General features: G+C 40.5%; 1 protein-coding gene across 5 annotated transcripts in view; it reads right to left on the bottom strand.

Annotated features, from left to right (window-relative positions):
- The window catches only part of POU6F2 (POU class 6 homeobox 2), a 485,355-nt gene that overhangs the window by 451,252 nt on the left and 9,465 nt on the right, over nt 1–24,638 (bottom strand). The window contains exon 1 of one of the 5 annotated variants that reach the window (XM_053898235.1): nt 4,702–4,848. The exons of 2 other annotated variants lie outside the window; for them this stretch is intronic. In XM_053898235.1, the coding sequence (XP_053754210.1) occupies nt 4,702–4,719 (18 nt within the window). In that variant the 5' untranslated portion in view covers nt 4,720–4,848. Of the gene's footprint in view, nt 1–4,701; nt 4,849–24,638 lie in introns of those variants that run through there. 2 more of the 5 variants (XM_053898233.1, XM_053898236.1) reach the window with 2 other exon arrangements.

A 24,638-nucleotide genomic window follows, 5' to 3' on the forward strand; every position in this document is an offset into this window, starting at 1 on the left:
AACATAGCAAAACAAAAACAAAAAACAAAAGAATACAAATGAACAGGAATATCCACTGTTGCTGGAGGAAACAGAAATAACTCAGGGAGGAGCAGGGAATCTTAAACTAATTTTAGATGGTTTTATGAGAGAGTTCAACAGACTATTTCATTCATATAACAAGAACAAGTTGCAATGATAAAAGGAACAGGGTTTGTAAAAATTCATAATGTAATTCTTGACATTTGAAAGCTTGATAGAATACTGAATGAAAAAGTCAATGAAATGTTCCAGAATCTAGAAGAAAATGACAAATAAGCAGAAAATATGAAGGATTTCAGCACAATCAATCCAGAAGGACCCACATCTGTCTACTAGTAGTTCTAGAAAGCAGTAGTTAAGAAAAGGGACATGAGCAATTTATCAAAGGAATAAAAGAATGAAATTATCCAAAGATTAAATAAACCAACAAAAAGAATATGTCTTCATTTTGAAAGATTCTATCTGGGGGTGAGCAGAAAGAATGCGGGGAAAAATCTGAACACATTATTATAAAATTTCAAGAATACTGGGATTCTAAAGAAGATCCTAAAAGCTTCCAAAGAGATCACATTTACCCTCAAAGGAAGAAGGACCAAATTGGTTTAGGACATTTCATAAGTAACACTGGATGCCAAAAACATTGGAAAAATGCCTTCATAAGTTCTGAGTGAAAATTATTTTGAGCCTACATTCTAGCTATCAATCAAGAGTGAAGACAAAATGAAGTCGTTTTCAGACATTCAGACTCCCCAAATCCACCATCTACAGATTTGTACAGATTTGAAAGAATTACTTGAAAATGTACTCCAAGAATAATAGCAACAACAAATGAAATTCAAGAGTGAGGAGAATATGAGATTATAAGATACCACGGCCCAAATAAGGCAGCAAAATGCAAGGAAATTCCAGAAGACAGCCATCCAGCAGATCCTGAAAGTCAGGCTGGAACAGATCTTGAAGCCATGGAAAGGAGTGTTTCAAAAGGAAAAGAATTTTAAGTAATGTATTTCTTAGCAGAGGAAGTGAATCTTCTTCAGGAAAAGGCAAAGGCATATTAAAATATTCAGGAAGAAAAATATCTCGCTCCATTGCCCTCCCCACTTCCAACTTTCATTAATTGTATTTCTACTTTTAGTGACACTGCTTTGAAGATATACACGATTGCATGTCTTAACCTATGAAACACTTTATGTTTGTTTTATAGCAAATATTTCAAATACTGGAATGTTTTTCCCCATTTTTAGATTCAACTGATGGATAAATATAAAAAACTTAATTATATAGGCTCACAATCCCCTCTATGATTCCACTAGAGCAACATACGAATCTGAACTCAGATTTTACAGATTGTACAAGGATAATACAATGCTTAGAATATATATTAAGTAACACTCCAGCACATTCTGGAACATCACCCTAATTAACATTTTTACAGAAAAAAATATGTAAATAATCTGAACAAACCAGTTCAGGTGAGGTTTTGTGACCAAATAAGTTCAGGTCATTGCCTCAAGCATGGTTACTCCTGCTAACTGACCTAGAAATTGAACTAAAGAGTGAGCTTGTAAACTCCAAAAGAGCAGTAAGAATCCTTGCAGATTTCCTACTGTGGGAGAAAGTAATGGGAGAAAGAAAGGAAAAAACTGGTGAGACACGGAGACAGAGACACAGCCCCTATAGAATTATTTGAGCCTCAGAGCTTGGACTCATCAATTAGGTGAGGCAGGAATCACCCTCTCTTGCTTAACAGCTTGATTTGAATTTGTCATTTGCAACTGAAAGAGGTCAGACCAATAATGCCCAATGTGGCCATACCAAAGTGGACAAGGGGACATGTGACAGGAGATGAGGTCTCCTGAGCTCTAAGAAGACAGAGAACTTACTCATCATATCCTGATTCCTAGGACTGTGCTTAGCTCATGGTAGGGACTCAAAAAATATTTGTTCATTGGATGAATTATGGCAAATATCATTACATTGTAATTATGTGTTGTTTTTTATTCTGTTTTGTTTTGTTTTGTTTTGTTTTGTTTTTACAATAAACCATAAACTCCTTGAGGGCAAAAACCATGTGTGTTTTTACTTTTATCCTAAGCATTCAATAAAATGCCTACCACTTGTTAAAAGCTGAACAAATATCCATTGATTAGTTGGTGAGTGAATAAATGAATGAATGAAGTGAATGAACGAATCAAGAAACAAATGAATAAGCAAATTAATCTGTTTCCTAAAACTAACTTCCACATCTGAATTTAATCTCTTCCTACTTTATATCGTAAGGGATATACATATAATCAGAGCAACAGGTATGATTAACAGTCTTCATAATATTTTTTTCAATAGAAGAAAATAGATTTGAAGAACAAGAAGTTATTAGGCATCCGAATATTTTCTAAATTCTGCTTGTCAATGAAATAGAACATCCTGACAATGAACTAATATAATGTTCTAAATTCAATGCCTTTTTAAAATTCCATAAGTAAACCAGCTAAATACTGTCAGCAGTCATCTGAATGGGAACCACAAAGAGGGAGGCGATAATGTATCCCCATACGTCATCCTTCTGCCAAAAGGCTCTTGAACCCCACTAACAGAAAAAAAAAAGCACTAGACAGAAGGAAGCAATAGCTTTATGGAAATAGCACTAGAAAGAAGTAAGCAATAGCTTTATGGAAATAATTCAGCCTCTTGTCAATCGGAAACTAAGAATGAGGCAGGGCGCACCATTTATTAAACCAGGGATATATTTTTATTGCCTTTTGTGAAAAAGAGCTCTCCAACATTTGTGAGATGGTGCTCTACATGATCCTCAAAGTCCAGAGGAAGTCCAGAAAACAAAAACAAAACCCTGCAGTTTCCTTTCAAGGACAAAACAATAGTGACCAGATAGAGGGCTGCAAAAGAATAAAAATAAACTGACAAAGCATGACAACTCTACAATTCAGCTTCCTCTGAATCCACAAGATTCCATACACAGTAGTTTAATGGGATTCATCAGACGAATTAAGACTTGCCTTATGCATTAACGTGTCATAATACAACTCCTCAATAATGCCATCTTCACAGTACCCAGGCATAGAAGGGTTTTTTTATATTAAAAATTGCTGAACGATGTCTAAAATTTATTATTTCTGGAAAACTAATTTTATCCATTTTTTTTCAGTATGCTCACCTTAAAGCATCTACCCTTGTGAAAACATGCTTTCCCAATTGGCTGAAAGAGAACTCAGTGCCACCTGCCAATTCCACTGGCCCATCTGAAATAACTTCCTGTGGGGAAATGTTCATTTAAAGCAGCTCTGCTGACCTGCCAGCATCAGGTTATATTTCTCCAAAAGTTTGGCTGGGAAACACTGGCTTTTAAATAATTGCTTAAAGAAACTCCCAAGAGATCCACAGTTAATGGTCCCATAATGAGTCGCTTCTTCTGGCAAGAAAAGTTATTTCTGCAACATCCATATTTGATTTTCTGGAAAATCTATAGTAGCCTAAGCTTCACGCATGAGCCACTATAGGCTTATTATAAGCCTACAGTTTTTCTCTTTGCGGTGCATGTTGGAGGCTCCCCATTGCTCTGGGGCAGAAAATCCAGAAACAAAGTAACTTGACAAGCTGAGTACATAAATTAAGTGCATAAATTCTTTACAAATAGGGCTCTTGATAGTACATTTAAAGTACAAATAGTAGTTGTACAGCACACCCAAGGAGTTTGTTTTCCAAACGAATGAAATGGTGCTGGAGAGGTGACATATCAGAATTATTTCCCCCACTCGCTGACCTGCAATGGTGCCACATTCTTAATGTTTTTAGCCAAACACTGTTATTGGAAAGAAGGAGCAAGATTTTACATAAATGCTGCCTCCTTCAAGCTATGAACCACTGTGAAACAGCATTATCATGACAAGCTCTCTTGATTATATTATCTCCAGGCTCTAAAACTCTATAGACCAAGACATTTTGAACAGTTGTCCCATTTTAGAGAAGCAAACATCTACTATAAAAAGAAGAAAAAGAACTAGAAAGCTGCGACAAGTTCTGCCCCCAGATCCATCAGCATTGACCCGGGTCTCCCTTAAACACAAGCCTTTTGTACCTTCGAGGCTGAGGACATTCAGTTGAAATTTTCTTCCCGCCTCCTCCCGAACGAAGCTATTGGTATCACTGACCTAAACCTCCGAACACATGTTGGGCTTTCCAGATACAAATGCGTATCTAAATTCAAGTGTAAAGTAATACTCAAAGATCTATAGTACCTTTACTCATAAAAGCCACACCCTCTTGATCTTATTCTTTAAAATGAGATATAAAAATAGCAAATAAAAGTTCCAAAGGGGGCCATCTATAGGCAGTTTGTATTTAGAATATGAGCTAATAGTCAAGTGTACAAACAACAGGTACTCAAAGTAGGTGTTCGGTGAAATAAACCACAATGTCTCCCATGGGCGCAGAACTAACCAGAGGCAGGAAACGGTAATGAATTAAGGAACAATTCTGACAAATAAGAAAGCCAATCTTTGAGAGAAACAGCAGATCAGAGCACAAAGGGGATCTTAGGATCTCACTCATTTCACTAAAGAAAACACCATAAGGCTTTCTCCCAGATTTATACAGCAAACCCTCAGATGACAGTTTTGTGGAAATTTTCCTATTGGCAGGCATTTTGAAAAATCAACAAAATACCTGAAGAAGAGCATTCATTTGCCACTTCCTCTTGGATCATTATAAGAACATTCTCTCAGCGTCTTGACAGTAAACAGCAAACAGGGTAACACAACCCCAGAGAGTTCAGGCCTAGAAGAAAACCCCAACATTTGATTTAAACGATGGCATTGCAAAGAAAACTTAGCTGAAGTGACACACATAGTTTTTATAGAACTTGGCAGACGGAACACTTAACAACCTAGTTCTAACTCTGACTCAGCCACAGATCTCCCGGGGAACTATATGAAACAAAACAAAACAAAACAACACAAAACAAAACAAAAAGCCCTAATGTCAGTCCTTTGCATCTCCAAACAAAGGAAAAGTAATTAGGAAGGTGTGGTTTGTAGATTTTGTGGGGGGTTTTGTTTGTTTTTTGTTTTTGTTTTGTTTTGATTTGTTCTTAACAAATCTGGGCTCTGTTATTAATAGCCAGGATGAGGAATTTGGAAATGTGATCAGATTTAATAAATTTATGGATGCCCCTGACCCCCACACTTTCAAAGTGGACTTCCCACCTCTTGTCACATCCCTAAAACCACAGAAATGCTGGTACGGGGTTCCTGTCCTTTACAGATTATTTTTCAGGTGGAAAAATCTGTGATTGTGCCTTCCACCATTAAATATTGTCCCAAGTGCCCACCAGACATTGAATAAATATTAATTTGGGTAAGGATATCTGTGTAAATGCTTCTTTTCCACTGGATGCCAAGACGTGATGAGGAGCTCCAATTATTCTTGAATATAAACCTAAATTGCAGAGACCCGATGGATCCTTTGGAAGAGAAAGCCACTCTTGACGTCATTGGTAAGTGGCCTCATAAAAGTCTGTGCCAAAACAGAGAAGAATCTCAACACTCAACACCAAACCGGGGAGTTGTCCATTTGCCCGCATTTGTACTTGGTCAGCCCTGGCTCACATTCACTTCGGGAGCCAAACAAACAATAATAAAAACCCCTACCGCCGTCGGTCAAGATCACACGCGGCTTATCAACCAAACCTGGGCACGTGTTCCTCCCTCTTCCCCAAAAAGCATTCGCAGTAAACCTCCACGCAGACAAAAAGCCTCCGTGTCCCCACTGCTTTTGTGTGCTGTGGCAGGAAGCAGTCGTCGGCTGCGTTCGTGGAAAATAACAACTGCAGACACATGCCATAATGTTCCAGTGGAAATCAAACTCTGAGAAATTTTTTAAATGTTTTCAACACATCAGCATGAAGCATCGACCTAGTTGGAATCACTTAGATCTAAAGCGAATGCACTGATTGTTTTCACAGCAGGCTTTTCTTCTCGGAGCTGAGACGGGCGCACTGGCGCGGGTGGCGCGGAAAGGTTTCCAGCCCCCTGCCTCGGTCTGCTATAGCCTGTGACTCGATCAATACCGGGGTGAGCCGCAGAGGAAGCTCAGGGAAGATTATGAAGATGAGGTGAGTGACAGAATTACCTTACAGGATTTGTTCTTTCTCTCACCTTGAATCTCATCTGCCTCGGACAGAGATGGAACACCATCAGGGTGCAGACTAAAAGGAAAGGTGGACGGGGGCAGCGGGGGGAGGCGGTGAAGGGCATTAGACATCACGTGAGCCGAGAGCCTGGCCATTGTGTTTCTTTCCATGTTATAACCATCAGGAAAAGACAAGTCCTCTAGCAACTGGGGGGTGGGGGGGGGCGCCCCTGGTGACCTTGAAGGCCTGGGGGGGGGCGCCCCTGGTGATCTTGAAGGCCTGGCTTGTGGGGGCCTGGCACACACAGGTGCACAGTAATTGGCAGCCATGATTTTCAGTATCTTGTTATTACTGTTAACACAATTACTCTTCCGTTTTTACCTTTTTACCCCAGGCAGGTACCATTCATGTAAATATCACACATAAAGTGCCTACTTTCCGGGTAAAACCATGGGATGGGATATAGTCGGGATCAGACGCGTTTAGCTGCCCCTGACCAGTCACCCATTTATTGAGGGCCTCCTCTGTACCAGGCGCTGCCAGCCCACAGTTCTCTTCCCCTAAGCCAGAGGTCCAAGGACGCCCAAGCGATTGGGTCAGTTCATACAGTGGGTTTGTCCGGCAGCTGAACCGGGCACTGAGGTGAATACAGCTGATTCGTATTCCATTTGTATGGAAGTATGTAAGCAAGTCTTTAGGAAACTCTCCTGTGGCTTCCTGATGTGTTTGAACTCTCCTGATCAATTGCACTGAGTTGGTAACGTGTCTAATAATCATATTAACAATAATACGTCCAAGCTATAACCAGTTAGACAATCCAATAGTCCAACCCTGAAGCTTGAGATTTCTTTGAATTTCTCTAGAGTTTAGACAGTGTCTGAGAAATTCAATGGTATTATTTGCTATTGTTTACTTGAGCCACTGGATGAACACAGAGAAAAGTAACATGTTTCCAGGGTTATTTTCACCAAAACATCTGAATGATTCCTTTCTGGGTCATCTTGTTCTGATTCTTTTTTTTTTTTTTTAATATAATAATGTTTATATATTTCATTTTAAAGGGGATACCTGGTCATCGAAAAATGAAGAAACATGATTCCGCACACCTAGAAATTGCCGTGGCCCAAATTATGGTTATTTATTTGTGGTCTTTTCTCCTACACACATACATTTTTGCTTTTACATAATTCTTATTTTACTACATAAACTAATTTTTTCCACATAACATGACGAATTATAATGGTTATTCAATTTCTTTGAAAATGTAATTTTAATGTCACACGATCTATTACCTTTAATATATTTAACCACTGTCCTCTTTTAAGACACCAGATCTTTCCTTTTTGTGTGTGAATGCTAATATAAAGCAACAAAAGAGAACACAGTTTGTTCACCCAAATCTCTGATTATTTTCGAAATGGCTAGGAATACCAGGCCAAGGGCCAAAACAAGTTAATGTTTTGTTTGTAGTTTATTTCTAAAGTATCCCTTTTCTCTGAAATTTCAGAATTTAGGAAAAGAAAAAACAGAAAATTTTCTCAAAATATCCCACTCTCAAAAGATTAACATCTTGGGGCGCCTGGGTGGCTCAGTCGGTTAAGCGGCTGACTTCGGCTCAGGTCATGATCTCACGGTCCGTGAGTTCGAGCCCCGCGTCGGGCTCTGTGCTGACAGCTCAGAGCCTGGAGCCCGTTTCAGATTCTGTGTCTCCCTCTCTCTCTGACCCTCCCCTGCTCATGCTCTGTCTCTCTCTGTCTCAAAAATAAATAAACGTTAAAAAAAAAAAAATTAAAAAAAAAAGATTAACATCTTATTATTATCTTGATGGCCTTTGTAGGCATATAAAATTATGTATATATGCATCTTATGTTTTCATAGTATAATATAGATTTCATAATATAAAATTAAGCACTTAGTATAAAATTAGTTTTATAACTCGCTTTTTCCAGTTAACAAAATAACTGAGATTCTTTCCATGTTCTTAAATCTCAAATTCAGAAACAAAAGATAAATAAAATGTGCTGGTTTTCCGTAAGTGCTCTGCCATAGATAGTGAGTAAGAGTGCATATAATTAACAGCAACTCAGCCAATTTTAAAACACCATCTCTTGTGATGCCACTTAGCATTAATAACCTGCTCCTCAGTGAAACCTTCACATGTCGATGCTAAGGATGATTTGGTAGGAGAAGAAGGAGAAGGAAAAGAGGGAAGAGCATATGGCAGGGAAGGAGGAGATAACCATCAGGAAATATTCAGAAATTCTCCCTGAAGAGAAAAATACACTTAGTGCATTATAGAAATTGATCAAATCAATAAATTAACAAAACCGCAGGTCAGTAATTATTTTCCTGCCCCCCAAAATGTTATTTTTCTCCCTAATACTTGTCAATCATTGACCTCAAGGCAAAGGTAGTACTGTATTAAGAAACTGTTTTCGGGGTGCCTGGGTGGCTCAGACGGTTAAGCATCCGACTTCGGCTCAGGTCATGATCTCACAGCCTGTGAGTTTGAGCCCCGCGTTGGGCTCTGTGCTGACAGCTCGGAGCCTGGAGCCTGTTTCGGATTCTGTGTCTCTCTCTCTCTGACCCTCCCCCGTTCATGCTCTGTCTCTCTCTGTCTCAAAAATAAATAAACATTAAAAATAAATACATAAAAAGAAAGAAACTGTTTTCAAAACTCCTGGATTTTGCCTACAGAAGAACAGGATGAGAGTAGTCACTCTGTTTTGTTTTGTTTTATTTTCTATGATTCATCAGCTACAAAAGAAAATACAAAAGTTGCAGAATTATTGCTTGGTCTGGGTATAGTTTCGAGGGTACATTGTTCCCAGGCAAAGGTAAGATTACATAAGTTATATAATATTATTCTAATTGTTTTTATTTCTAGGTCTTCTTTGGCAAAATGTCAAAGAGTAACATTTGACGTAGCTCCGTTGTTTTTACCATAGAGTAGTTTTAATCCTCATCATGGCTCCTAATCCCTATCACCACTATGATCTCCATCACCGTCATCATTATCACATCACCACCACCAACTCCACCATCATTTCTACCATCAGCATCATCCCCATCTCTTTTTACCCCATCACCATCCCTGTTCTCCACAAGATGACCATCCAACCTTCAGAACTTAGCTTAAACGCAGCCTTCCCCTAACCCCTCATCAAAAGTAGGTTTTACACCTCCAATCATAATTCACCATCTTAGCAAAATTTTTTATTCCCGTCTTGGTAGTTACTACAGTTTAGTATTTTTCTTTCTTTTTCACTGGTTTTTCATTTCTTTCCTTATGTACACAGCAATCTAGATGAGGACGACGACCACAATTATCTCGGTTATCATTCTCTCTCTCATACGTTATGTAGTGCCTGGCCCATAGCCAGTACCCGATAAAAATCACATGAATTAATTAATCAATCATCACTGACCTGTCTTCAACTCTGATTATGAACTCTAACCTAATGCAAAAAAAAAAAAAAGACAGAAAGAAAAGGAGAAGAAAAAACCCAAAACTGGCTGTGATGCAAAATGATCTTTCTAGTATCTTTTGTCTCAGTATGGGAACTGAGTGCTACTAGACCCATAAGCGGTCATTTTTAAACTGCCTGCAAACCATACAGGCACTAACAAGTACAAGCATTGCATAAGGGCAGAGGAAGTGGCCTTTTAAGTGGTATGGGTTGAGGGGGTGAGTGAACTATTCACCCAGAGACATCTCTCCCACCTACCCAATGTGAAATCTCTATCATCACATTAATATTGAAGGTTAATATACTATAATACCATGAAATTCCTTTTAAACTATAAATGAACTATAAATGCTATGTGGTAGTTCACATATTAACACTTAGGTATAAATTCATTTATCAGTCTATTCAAACAAAGAATATGGAACATGTCATTTTTGACTTATATCAGAGGATATAAGACTTCCTTTAATACCACACCCCCACCAGCACACTGCCCCCTTTCCTTGGCTTTCTGTTCATAAAGCTGAATTACAAGAAGAACTAATGAGCACCTGGGTGGCTCAACAGCTTAAGTCTCTGACTTTTGATTTCACCTCAGATCATGATCTCAGGGTCATGAGGTCGAGCCCTGTGTCGAGCCCATGCTCTGCATGGAGCCACCTTAAGATTGTGTCTCTCCCTCTCTCTCTCTGCTCCTTCCCCACTCTCCCTGTCTCTCTCTCTCTCTCTCTCTCTCTCTCTCTCAAAATAAAATAAATAAATACAAGAAGAACTAAGATGAAGTGTAGTTATTTTTCTTGGCTTCAAGAAACTGTCAAAATTTTTGTAATTATGAACAGAAAAAGAAAAGTTATGGTATCTACTTTAGGCAAACAAAGCCATTATCTTTCATCTTTGGTTGCACAAGGAGAAGAAAACATATTTGTTCTATGTCATTGTCTCTAGGACCTTCTCACATAACCAGACCATCTCTTGAATTGATCCCTTTTTTCAAAATACACATATAATATAAAAGTACCCCTGACAAAATAATAGTAAGTATAAAAGTGGCCTTTAGAAATATTAATGCCTGGGTGGCTCAGTCAGTTGAGCATCTGATTTCAGCTTAGGTCACGATCTCATGGTTTTTGAGTTCGACCCCATCAGGCTCCCTGCTGATGGTGCAGAGCCTGCTTGGGATTCTGTCTCTCCTTCTCTCTACCCCACTTGTGCAAATGCTCTCTCCCAAAATAAACAAGCTTAAAAAACTTTTAATATAAAAAAGAAATATTAATGTCATAGTGCTACTAGCAAAACGGCTATTTAGCACAGATTTGTCATTATAACTAAAACATATGTTTGTAACTGGATGTGTCTACCAAACTGGGGGGCCAGGGTCAGGGGGAGAGAGTTAGGCATGGAAAGGTCATGCGATGAATGTTACCTCTTCATAGACTAGGATGGCTAGCAAGGGCTTATTTTAGATGGGAAAAAGCCTGTGGTTCCCAAAACAACTGTAAGTTAACCAGTTACGTATATAGTATATTACGACATGAAAGTTGACACCACATACAGAAATACTAAATACCACATATGCTCGAGGGGTACAAGTTATAGTTGCTAGGGGAGCTGTAAGTTCCGAATGGCAATAAAAATGGAGGAACAACCACCTGCACAGCCTTGGATCATGCCTTTATGGAAACCCTATGCATTCATACGCTTGACAAATCCTTATTGAGTGCCTACTATGTGTAAAGCATTGTGTTAGAGGCTGTGGGAAAATATGGCCCTTGCCTCAAATAGCTTATAAGCAAATATATCCAGTGGGACTGCACAGATCGACAAAGAATGGGGAATTCCTTCGTCTGGCTAGAGTGCAGAAACCTTCCACAACATTCTTCAAATGTCACGTGGAGAAGTCTGTAAAGCGGAAATGTTATTAGAATCGACCCCCAAATGCCCACTACTTCAACTCTGGCACCTGTCTCCTATAGATAACCCTCTAATGCCCATTACTAAGCTTTCCACCACCGTTGGGTCTTTAAGCATAATGGTCCACCTTTCTTCCCTTGCTTCCTTCCAACTCACCCTTCAACAACTAACACAATTAACGTCAAAGCATGCTTACTGCCTAAATGTTTCTCACATTCCCCTTGCATTAAAAATACTTTACAGAGCCTCTCAATGCTTATTTATACATGTTCAGATCTTCTAATGTATTTCTATGTGTCCCATGTGTTCCATGTGTTCTATGTGTCCCATGAAATCTCAATAAATATCAAAATGTACCTATGTCTAGATATACGTATGTTTGTTGAACATGAAACATGTTACGTATCACGTAAGCTCCCTCTCTCTTTGGGAGCTGCCTGCAACCCCATCTCCCTGAGTTGTTAAAATTCACTCTAGCACACCTTAATCACTTAAGACAGCTCAAGCTAGAATGTACCTGATAAAGAATATGGGAGAAGATTCCTTCCCTGACTCCTAACCTCAGGACGTTTCAGGGTCTAGGCGATGTCACGGGTAATTTATTAACTGAGATGAGTGGTAGAGCAATACATAACTACATACATTGTTCACATGATTGTTTGGGGTGGGGGTGGGGGCAGGCAGGGGTGGAGAAGGGGAGGGAAGGAGGAAAATAGAAAAGACTCAATCATTATAAACATGGACAGAGGGGCACCTGGGTGGCTCAGTCACTTAAGCATCCAACCCAGCTCAGGTCATGATTTCGTGGTTCGTGGGTTCGAGTCCAGCATCAGGCTCTGTGCTGACAACTCAGAGCCTGGAGTCTGCTTCAGATTCTGTGTCCCTCTCTCACTTTGCCCCTCCCCTGCTCATGCTTTGTCTCTCTGTCTCTCTCTCTCAAGAGTAAATAAATGTTTAAAAAAATTTCAATAAATAAAAAGTGGAAGAGAAAATAGGATATAAAGTTAATCTTGCAAAGAACAATCTCTGTTTCACACATTTTTCCAAGCCAGTAATATATTATGCTTAGGGGCCAATCAGATGTGGCTTAAAAGCCATGACATAATGCCCAGACAATGGGGTCTTTCTCACCCAGGTTTGGCCACTGACCTTGGTCCAATCATTCCATCTCTTTGAGCAAAACAAGGGACTTGGGTCAGCTGGACTTGATGACTTCTTTCTTCTACAACGTCTAAAACTGTGTGAAATGTATACTTCTGTAGAGGAGGACCTTATCATATCTGCTCACATGTGTCCATACCCGCTGTCCATGCCATAAAAACTGGGATCTCGTATTCCCAGGGCCTAAAACTTTGCTTAACCAGTACCCCCCAATACTTACCAAATGACTAAATTGTTTTCACTATACGCAATACATTTGTGTTCGGTGGGTCTTGGTTTAAGGCTGTATGTTTAGTGTTGGCACCACAGCGTATAACGAGAACAACCCCTGAGAGGTTATCATCAAAGGGGAAGTAGAACACATGTTTACAATAATCCTAACACAAAACACAAGGTGGATGCCAAAAGGAGGCACAACATGTTCTCAGGGTTCAGATGGTTAGGCCAGTGGGCAAAGGCTTCCTGGAGGAGCTGTTGTTTCAGAAGAATGAACAGCATTTAAATAAACAGAAATTTGGCGCAAAGTCAAAGGCATGGAGGAAAGAAACTGCAGATGTTTGAGAAAAGGAAATAATGGTCTAGTTCATCTAGACTAGACTTTAGAGTCCTGGTGGGGGCAATGAAAGAACACAAACGAACTTGAAAAGAGGGTGGGGCACCCATGACCTCATCACCAAGTCTTTGAACCATGGAATGTTTCGGGGGGTGGGGGGGGGCGGCGGGGAGAGTCCACTGAGAGCTGTGTCATAAATAAATTATCCAATATTTTGGCTTAGTAGTGGATTCTACACCCCAAAGTTTCCACTGAGGCACCAGGAGCCACCATGGAGGACAATGTCAGCACAGAGCAGGTGGGAATCTGGGTTCCTCCCCAACTTCCATCAGAGCTCCACTGCCTTTGTCTGCTGTACATTTAGGGCTTTCATGTAAAATGTATTTGAAAGTAGAAATGTTTGAAGGCCACTGATGTGGAACGGAGAGACTAGAGGGTAGTTGTTAGTTCAGCAGTCCAGGTGAGAGGAACAAAAGTCTGAAAGAGAGGGAGGAAGCAAGACTAGACAAAGAGATTTCCAACCCAGGTAGATCCTATGAGCTCCGTCCATTCATTAAATGTGGGAGGTGAGGGAGAGGGAAGAGCCAAGGTGAATGGAAGGCTGGGCCTACTCCACAGATATAAGTAGGTCAAGAGGAACAAACACAGAGTCAGACTGCCTGAGTTTGAATCCCAGCTCAGCTGCTTACTTCTATTGAGTCAGATACACACGTAAAGTTAAGAACACTATCTGGCACACAGTAAGAGTTTAATAAGTGCTCATCCTTATTCTCTTAGGTGGAGTGGGTTTGTAGGAAAGACTTGTCTAGGCTCCAACATGATGCTGGTAAGGGGAAAACCAAGTATCCAGGTAGATATGGTCAACAGATACACAGAGAAATGTTAGTTGAAGTTACTGAAGGTGATGAGAATATAGAAGAATATAGAAGAGAACCAAGGATTGAACCTTGGGGAATGCCTGTTTCGGGAAAGCAGAAAAAATAAGCAGCAAGTTAAATAGAATGAGGGGTGAGAAAACTAAGAATATAAGGTTAGGGTCAAGAAAGCCAAGTTGTGGGGCACCTGGGTGGCTCAGTTGGTTAAGCGCCGACTTTGGCTCAGGTCACGATCTCGCGGTTCTTGAGTTCAAGCCCCGCATTGGGCTCTGTGCTGACAGCTCGGAGCCTGACGCCTGCTTCAGATTCTGTCTCTCTCTCTCTCTCTGCCCCTCCCCCACTCATGCTCCATCTCTCAAAAATAAACAAACATTTTTTTAAAAATTTATTTTTAAAAAAGAAAGCCAAGTGGCTAAGGAGCTTCAAGAAGTGTGGTGAGTGATAGACACACAGAAGGCAGAGGTGGAGGAGCATTTCCATTTCTTCTACAAGGAAAATTCCCGTAGAGAGGGAAGGCACAATAAGTCAATGGATGACAATCATAAAAACAGAGAATGCATAGTAGTGGTCTCTGTGCACCAAACACTGCGCTTCACTCTTTGTATGAATGATCTTAGTTAATCCTCCAAGTAACTCTCCGAGGTGGCCATTGTCATCACCCTACTTCACCACGTCTGTCATGGGCACTATAAAGAGCACTCATGTATGTCAGCCTTCTAGTCCCGCTCTGTCCCTGTGCCCTGTGATTTGTAATCAGACAACCACCTTGTTTCTGTGTCTAAACGCTCCCTCTGCACCCTGGTCCCGGTGACTGCGTCTCCTTGCTTAAATTCCCATCCCTTCTCCCTCTGGGTCAGGCATAATTCATTCTCCTTTCCATTGGCCCCTTCTCTCCCCTGGAAGCTGCCAACTGCTGGTCCCTCTGCCCCCATGACAGCACACCCCTACCTCTCCTATTTCCAGGCTGTTGCTTCTCTGTTCTTATCCACGGGCCCTTCTGCAGCTCAGAGCACCCATGCCTTACCGAAGGGATGATGTGATATTTATCCAATTCTCAATCTAATATCAAAATCACAATGAGATACCACCTCGTACCTGTCAGAATGGCTAAAATGGACAACTCAGGAAACAACAGACGTTGGCGAGGATGTGGAGAAAGGGGAACCCTCTTGCATTGCTGGTGGGAATGCACACTGGTGCAGCCACCCTGGAAAACAGTATGGAGTTCCCTCAAAGTTAAAAATAAAATTACCCTAGGACCCAGCAATTGCACTACTAGGTGTTTATCCAAAGGATACAAAAATGCTGATTCAAAGGGGCCCATGCACCCTAATGTCTATAGTAGCACTATCAACAATGGCCAAACTGTGGAAAGAGCCCAAGTGGCCATCAAGTCATGAATGGATAAAGAAGACGTGGTAGAATCATATACAATGGAATGCAACAACATGGATGAACACTAGAGTATATTATGCTAAGCCAAAATCGTATGACTTCGCTCATATATGGAAAGAAAAATACCATATGATTAAACTCATATGTGGAATTCAAGACACACAATGGGTGAACATAGGGGAAGGGAAGGAAAAATAAGATAAAAGCAGAGGGAGACAAACCATAAGAGACTCTTAAATACAGAGAACAAACTGAGGGTTGCTGGAGGGGAGGTGAGTGAGGGGATGGGCTAAAGGGATGATGGGTTTAAAACATAAAATAGAATAAAATAAAATAAGATAAAATGTTTTTTTAAATATTCAATTCTCAATTAGCAAAGGAAAATTGGGACTAACGAAGAAGAGTTGGCACTAACATAATTGATGGGTCTGTCTTTGCATTAGCCTCAGATACTTTGAATTCCAGGTGAACAAAGTTTGTTCAGCCAAGTCCACAAATGACTTTAGGAGAGACAAAAGAGATGAAGATTACCCAGGGCAGTAAATGGCACCGAGGAATGAATGGAATTAAATCCTCCACCACCACCAACCATCTCCTCCCTGGGGTGGGGTCGGTGGGGGAAGCCCAAGTCTGTAGAACATGTTGTTACTCTTGTGTATTAAGAGGCCAGATGCTTTGGGGCTCCTGGGTGGCTCAGTCAGTTGGGCAACCGACTTCAGCTCAGGTCATGATCTCGCGTTCGGGAGTTCGAGCCCGTGTCAGGCCCTGTGCAGACAGCACGGAGCCTGGAGCCTGCTTCAGATTCTGTGTTGCCCTTTCTCTCTGCCCCTCTCCTGCTCGTGCTCTCTCTCTCCCTCAAAAATAAATAAATAAATACTAAAAAAAAAAAAAAAAAGAGGCCAGATGCTCTGCAACATGCACTCAAGCACCTGACTTTCTATACGGAAAACTGACTTAAGACACATGCATGCATGCGTGTGTGTTTGTAAAATCCTGAAATTTAAATATCCATGTTATTCAGTCTCACTGCGGATGCTGGATGGACTTTCCTTTAGGGTCATTTTGGAACCATAAACCTAAACCTGTCACTCATGAAAACTTCCCATTTTGTCCTGAGACAGTATCCCTGACATTTTCATGGTTTTCTTTTTGGATACCACTCGTATTTCATAACATTAAGGGATTCTAACTGGAAACTTGAAACTCATAACTGTTTTGCATGAGACTCATCCAAACAATCAACACTTCGTTTTTTTACTGATCTGCCAAAACTCTTTCTTTTCCTAATTATGTCTATATTTCTTCTCCCTCAATTTGTCTGCAGAAGAGTAATACTTATTTCATTAAAATAAGCATACACACACACATATACATATATACATACACATATTCTCTTCATTATTATGTTTAAATTCAGCAGGAAAACCAAAAAACACTTAGATGTCAAATGTTCAGATATTGCTATTTGCTTATGCCGCAGAAATATAAATCATAAAGCAGTTCATTAACATAACTTTACTTGTGCATTATTTTGAGAAAATTTTATTCAAGAATGAACTAGAGGAGTCAAAACTCATGCCCTTGTGTTCTAAGTACCAAAACAATCTCTTCATTCATTATATTCCTTATTCATTAACTTTTTCAATTTGTAAGCACATGTGTAGTTGCCGGTTTAACAGGATATTCTGTGGCCTTTTGTATTAAAAGTTTTAAAACACGATTTGAATAATCCATATCCTAGACTGTAGGAAGATGAAAATTATTCACAGTCAATTGATGTGTGGTGCATAAAATACTGCTAAAGCGTAAAGCAATACAAGCTTTCCACCCAGAGTAGTATTTTAAGGAACATGTGTATAGGTGGATAAGTGGTAGAACAGATTTGTTTTTTACCGCTAAACAAATACAGGAATATTTTCATGAAACCCCTGAAAATGCTACCGGACTTGTGAGATGTCCCTTAGTTGTGAGGCTTTTTTTTTTTTTTTTTTGATCATGTCTTATTTATTTGATCCACATACAACTTAACATCCAGTCAATATAAACTTCTGAAACACAAAAATGTTGTGTCCTCATTTTCCACTGCTCTTTTGTCCTTTAAGTACGCTAAATAGGACCTTGGAGCTCTCCTTCCTTTTTTTAAGATTCAACATTCAGATGGGCCAAAAATAAGCATCCACTGGATATTATGGTGACAGCTGCTTAAATTAAATGCAATATGAAATACGAGTAAGAAATCATAGGTGAGGAAGCCACTTTCCTTTAAAAAAATTTTTTTTAACGTTTATTTATTTTTGAGACAGAGAGAGACAGAGCATGAACAGGGGAGGGTCAGAGAGAGGGAGACACAGAATCCGAAGCAGGCTCCAGGCTCTGAGCTGTCAGCACAGAGCCTGACGCGGGGCTCGAACTCATGGACCCCGAGATCATGACCTGAGCCGAAGTCGGCTGCTCAACCGACTGAGCCACCCAGGCGCCCCTCCTTTTAGACATCAATATGAACATGGAAAATAATAATTTTCAGGTCCCATTTGCATATTCTAAAGTGAAACAAGTAGAAGAACACACACACAAAATTCCCAAAAAAGGAATTTTGAGAGGGAGCTAAATGGAGCAAAGGCAACTCAAGACTTCAAAATCACCAGATAAGAAAGAACATTCTACTGAGATATAAATGAGAAGAGGGACAGCTGTGATAGAGGAATCATTGGGAAGCAATAATTGAGAGCCCAAACATGCCAGGAGGTGTCTCTAGAAAGACTTAAGACTTATGGGGGCACCTGGGTGGCTCCGTCGGTTAAGTGTCCAACTTCGGCCCAGGTCATGATCTCACAGTTGGTGAGTTCGAGCCCTGCATCAGGCTCTGTGTCAACAGCTCAGAGCCTGGAGCCTGCTTCAGATTCTGTGTCTCCCTCTCTCTCTGCCCCTCCCCTCCCCTCAAAAATAAACATTTAAGAAAAAAAATGAGTTATGGAAAGCAGAGGCAGGGGAGGGTAAGATGCTGAGTATAAAGAGTCTAAACTGGGGCGCCTGGGTGGCTCAGTCGTTAAGCGTCCGACTTCAGCTCAGTTCATGATCTCGGGGTTTGTGAGTTTGAGCCCCGCGTCAGGCCCTGTGCTGATAGCCTGGAGCCTGCTTCGGATTCTGTGTCTTTCCCTCTCTCTGCCCCTCTCCCACTCACGCTCTATCTCTCTCTGTCTCTCAGAAATAAATAAATGTAAAAAAAAAAATTTCAAGAGTTTAAACCTGTAGAGTCTCTAGGAAATCCTTCAATTAGTCTAACATGATTATGGGCCAGTTTCTCAGAGAGGAAAATGGAAGGCAGGGAGGAAAGGAGGGAGAAAGGGAGGGATGGAGAGAGGAAGCAAATAAGAGATAGACAGAGATAAAAGGGCAGCAAAGGAAAGAAAAGGAAGCGTTTGTGCAACAGTCTAGACTGAAAATACTAAAATCCCAGGACCTTAGTTTGTCCAAAACCCTTTGGATTCTGACTGACAATGACTCCAATAAGATACCAACCTTGCCCATTTCCTGCAAAAATAAGCCACACGATTGCCCAGAAAAAAAAAGCGTGTGGTGAGGCAGGGAAACTCCGATTTTTGGCCTCATGTTTGCACGTGAATGGACTTCTCACACACGAGGAGAAATTCTGTGTTATCCTGGTAAGTGACAAGAGTCCGATATTCATGGTCCTCCACAGCCATAAAGAATTTGATTTTTTCCCTCTATACCCCACTCCCCTTAGGAGGCAGAAATCCTGCATAAATGGGACTCTTCATCAGACCCAAACTTTCCTTTGGCAGGTTGTCCTGAAATCAAAATGTAGGGTCAAGAGCAATGAACGGGCCTATCTGGCTGCAGATGTGAAGTCACATTTTTCAATGAGCTCTGTAAGTAATAAAGGGAAAATAAACTCAGGAATTAAAGAAAGGATCTTATTAATGGCCCACTAAAACCCCAGTAGAATAAAAGAAATGAGCACACAGGACACCTATTTATTTTATATTAACATCTAATCACAATTTTTCCTAAACTTAAATCATGGCTAGTGGATCAGAGACACACTCTCCCTTTCATTTGCTCATAAATATAATTTGAGCCCCTGTGCTGTAATTGGCATCAACATCACGGGCTGACTTTAACCAAATAACCAGGAGGTAGCATGGTCACTTGCCTTCAACGTTTCCTTTAAAACTCTCTTTCTAATCAAAATTTGGTCCAACTGAAGAAAAAAAAAAAAACATGGCTTCAAGACATATTGAAGGAAGAGAGGTGCGAAGAGGTGAGAAACCTTCAAATATCTTGATGCTCGAAATCTTCAACTCCTATCCTTGCCTACTTTCTTGCATTCAGGCATAAACCTCACTTTTTTGTGTGTGCCCTATTGTCAGATTTGATTTGCTTTGTATTTGTTTCTTTGTGGTCATGACCATCATCCTATCCTGCCATAAGAATGTGCAACTATTAGGGCGCCTGGGTGGCTCAGTCAGTTTAGCGTCCAACTTCGATTCAGGTCATGACCTCAGGGTTTGTGGGTTCGAGCCCTGCGTCAGGCTTTGTGCCGACAGCTTGGAGCCTGGAGCCTGTTTCAGATCCTGTGTCTCCCTCCCTCTCTGCTCCTCCCCCACTCACACTCTGGCACGCTCTCTCTCTCTCTCTCAAAAATAAATAAATATTAAAAAAAAAAAGAATGTGCGACTACTATGGACTCATGGATTTATCGTGTACTAGGTCCACTGGGGTAAATATAGGAGAGAAAATGAAAGAGTTGAAGATAAACAGTGTTCATGGGTAAAATAAGAAAATTCAGTTACCATTAAGGCTTCTATATGACACTGTTCAAGGAAGACAAACTTCCTGGTGGCATTAACATCTTGACATTCAGCACTCTGACAGATTTGATCGGCCTAATGCAGGTACATGGAAAAGTTAGTTTATCACCCATATTATGGTGAGTGCCAAACCACCCACCAGGCTGGTGTGCTCTGAATTTGGCACAGAAGAAGATACAATAGCACCCTGGACCATCTTGTTGTTGCTATTTTTCAGGCAGCACTGTGTCCCTGTTTCTAACTAACAGAGCCGAAGAGGGTCTACAGTTCAGGAAATGGACAAGAAGTGAAGCTCTGAAACATGCACACTCCCCCCTCAGGTGCATTAATATGAGGCTTGGACGAAAAGTGGGCCAAGAACACCTTGTAGACTCTGCAGCTGGGTGTGCACCTGGCTTTTACTCCCTCTCCACAAGCTTAAGCCAACGTCTTCCACTGCTGTGACCCTGTGGGAGGTGTTATCGAGACTCGGTTCATCTGTCTGAGCAATGGCCCTGTCTCCTCCCCTTAATGCAGGGTGGTCTTGGAAACAAGGGGTGTAGGTCCGGAAGAGGTGGCAGGTCAACCTAGACGATGTGTTCCACTACAGTAGGTGACAAGCTCGGGCAAAAACGTTGTCGTTACCAAGTGTTCTGTTCACTTCTGCTGTTGCAAAGCAGTAAGTACTCTGTTGAAGACCATGGTGGTGATTCATTTCACCAAATCGCCATAGTGTCTCCTAACCTTACACCATATATAGGTGTTTATGTAACTGAATTTTGTGTGAAGGGTAAAGAGATGTTTAAGAATAAACTCCACTTAGTCCTACATCTCTAACACACAAATGCCAACAAAATTAATGTTTTGTGAAAGTTTTAAACTATGGGGTAGATTTCTCCTTTTCAGCCCCATTCTCCCCTCTAGAGCCACAAATATTGAAAATGCCACTCGACAGGAAGAAATTTAATTGAAAAGAGTTAAGCAGGGGAGAAGGTACCCTTTATTTAGCTTGATGTAAAAAAAAAAATAGAATTGATATAGGAGAAATGCCACAATATTATTAAAAGCTTTACAAAATTTGAGTTAAGAAATAGCTCCTTGATAGAATCACTGATTTCCCTCCACCATAATCTGTAATTACAGAAATATAATTGGGTTATAAAAATTAGTTTAGAAGTGTCAATGCACATTTGGCTAGACTTGAGCTGAGTTCTTATGAAGAATGAATAGAGAAAACAAGGCCATCTAATAAATTTAACACTCTGATTTCAAATTTAAGCAAGAATGTTAGTTTTAAAAAGTATAGATAGAATGTTAATTAGCTAAAAGGTAAAAACAAGAGTTTCTGAGACCATTAATTCAAATAGTGAAGACAATTATAAAATATAAACTTGTTTTCTATTTTATATATTTATATACTACATTTTACATATAATATAGCATAATATAATATAATATAATATAATATACAAAATATAATGCAAAATTTGTTTTCAAAACTTTCAGGCCTTCCCTAAAACTGTCTATGGGAATTTTGTTCCTCACACACATACAGAACAGCACCCATTGGGCACTCTGTTTAAGGTCTGTTGCGTCTGAAGGCACATCTCCCAGAGCACTAATAAAATGGAGGCCAGGGTGACTCCTTCTTTAATAGGAGCAACTGCTTCCATGGAAGCTTTACCAGAGAGCACCAACTCACTCCTCCATCCTTCCAGTCATCATCTGTTCTATTGTTCTATGTTTTGTAACAGAATCATTTCCCAGACCACCACGGACAGCCCAATCATAACAGGTAATGATAGCAACAATAAAATTCATATGTAGGAAATGAATAAGTCATGGATTCTTAGGAAAAGGAGGAGGAGGAGGAGGAGGAGGAGGAGGAGGCGGGGGGGGGGAAAGAGAGGCAGAGAGAGAAAGGAAGGAGGAGGAGGAGGAGGAGAAGGAGGAGGAGGAGGAGGAGGAGGAGGGTAGAGGCTGGAGGGAGGGGAGACGGGCGAGAAGGAGAGAGGGGAGAAACAAAAGACATTTCTGCAATACAATCTGCCTTCATCATAAGATGAAAGAATACTAAGAACCATACTTTCCACAGGTAACGTTTAGGGCCATGTTTCAGTTGTGTGATTTTATGTATGATTAAAGGGTTTACACCTTGGCTTCCAACATCCTTAGTTCAAATCCAGCTTTGCCAATTGCTGTCCAGGTGACAAGTGACCCTGTGCAATTCCTCAGCCTCCTAGTTACTAAAATGGGAGGTAGTAACAGTAACTACCCCACAGATATCATGAGGATTACATTATGTTTATAATGTTCCTGGCACCTGGTAAGTGCTTACGAATTGGTAGATCATTATTAGTGTTATTTTTAAGATGGCTAAGTACCTAGCTCTCTTCTGGATAAAAAAAAATGCTATCAAACATTATCTCAGAGGGGCACCTAGGTGGTTCAGTCGCTTGAGTGTCCAGCATGACTTAGCTCAGGTCATGATCTCGCAATTCATGAATTCGAGCCCTGCATCAGGCTCTGTGTTGACAGTGTGGAGCCCGCTTGGGATTCTCTCTCTCCCCTTCTCTCTCTCTCTGCCCCTCCTGTGCTCTCTCTCTCAAAATAAATAAATAAACTTTAAAAAATTATCTTAGATATTCAGCAAAGCTTACAAGATTCAAGATTCCCACTGAAACATACAACACACACACACACACACACACACACACACACGCGCACACACTGATTCTTCTGCTGTGGATTTATGATTTTTGTGTGTGTGTGTGTGTGTGTGTGTGTGTGTGTGTGTGTGTGGGCACCTGAGCGTGCATCAGGGGTGACATTGTTTAATCTTTATTGTTTCATTTTATTACTTAAAATAACATTCATGAAATTTAAGAGGCACTATAATAGAGTGCATTAGAATCACCTGTAAAACTTCTTCAAAATGCCCTTACCCAGGCCCTACCCAGACAAACTCAATCAGAATTTCTGGGGATGGACCTTGCATACCAGTGGGTTTTTCCAAGGTTCTCCCAGGTGGTTCTAGGGGGCAGCCAGGGTTAAGACGTGGAAAAGAGGAAAACGGTGAACCCTTAGAAAGGATTTCTAGGTTCAAACTCACTTATTTTATTAACTGGCAATATGGCTGTGAAGAAGACATATAACCTTCTCTGAGCCAGTGTCCACTGCCATTAAATGGGAGGGATGATTTGCGCCTAACTTCTTAGAGTTGTGGGCTTCAGATAAGAGTGCTAAGACCAAAGCTTTGCTCTGCAGTTTGTTTTGGGAGCTAGTTTTGAGCTTCACGTACGGAACCAGCTACTTTTAAACTTGTAAATGACGCATGATTGTTTCCTGGCCAGGTTATTTGTCCCAGCCTCTGTAGGGAAGAAGGGAGAGCGGAGGAAGCATGCACCGCCCACCCCCAACCAGCAGCTCCCCAGAATCAGTTCTGGGAATCTGGGCTGGGAAAGATGGCCCAGGCAGCTCATACCTCCATCTCATACAAATAAGATTTCATTTACCCACTTCATTTTCTCCTTAGTATATGGGAAGTGATGTGGTAAAGATGAATGAGCACAGGATATCCCAAAAGAAACGTTCACATTCTCTTCAGTATTTAAGGAGTACATGTTTTGTCCACCTTACCAAAACCCTAAATTACCTGAATTCAAGGGCTATGTCTGATTAGGTTTGATTCGGCCCTTCTCCTGACTGCATTATTTAACCTATGAATCATGGTTGAAGGATTAGTCTGACAATATGAAATATAGAAAACAGGAATTTAACTGACATTAATGACCATGAATTTCTTCTGGTCTCTTTTTCACTAATCTAGGTATACTAACTGAATCATGCATTGGAAACATATATCTCTGTCAATTATCTTAATAAATAGCAGTGAGGCCCATGAGAGAAAATAAGTTATGCATTTTGTTCAGCTGAATTGGTGTCTTAAAACAAACCCAGAAGTCTGAGAGCCATAACGTATCTGACTGAGAATCGGCTCCCTGTGTCATTATCTCTTGTTCTTACTTCTTTGTCACTAAATACACTATTATGATTTTTATTGCTACTTTCATTGGCCTGAGTGTTCAATATCGAAATGATGAATAAGTATTCTTGGGGCATAAAGCTATCCCTCTCTTCTAAGATCACTCATCACCTTCTCTTAGGAGACACTACCTACGAGTTCTTTTGGTAAAGCAAACTCCGCTTAGAAGATTCCGGAATTTTTTGTGTGTGCCTAGAGGGATGAAACATCTCTATTTGTTAGTCTTATTTCAGAGACTGACTTATTTCTGA

Source organism: Panthera pardus, unplaced genomic scaffold, assembly GCF_024362965.1.
Source record: "Panthera pardus isolate Hobbes unplaced genomic scaffold, ASM2436296v1 HiC_scaffold_8, whole genome shotgun sequence".
In the NCBI taxonomy this organism is placed as follows: Eukaryota; Metazoa; Chordata; class Mammalia; order Carnivora; family Felidae; genus Panthera; species Panthera pardus.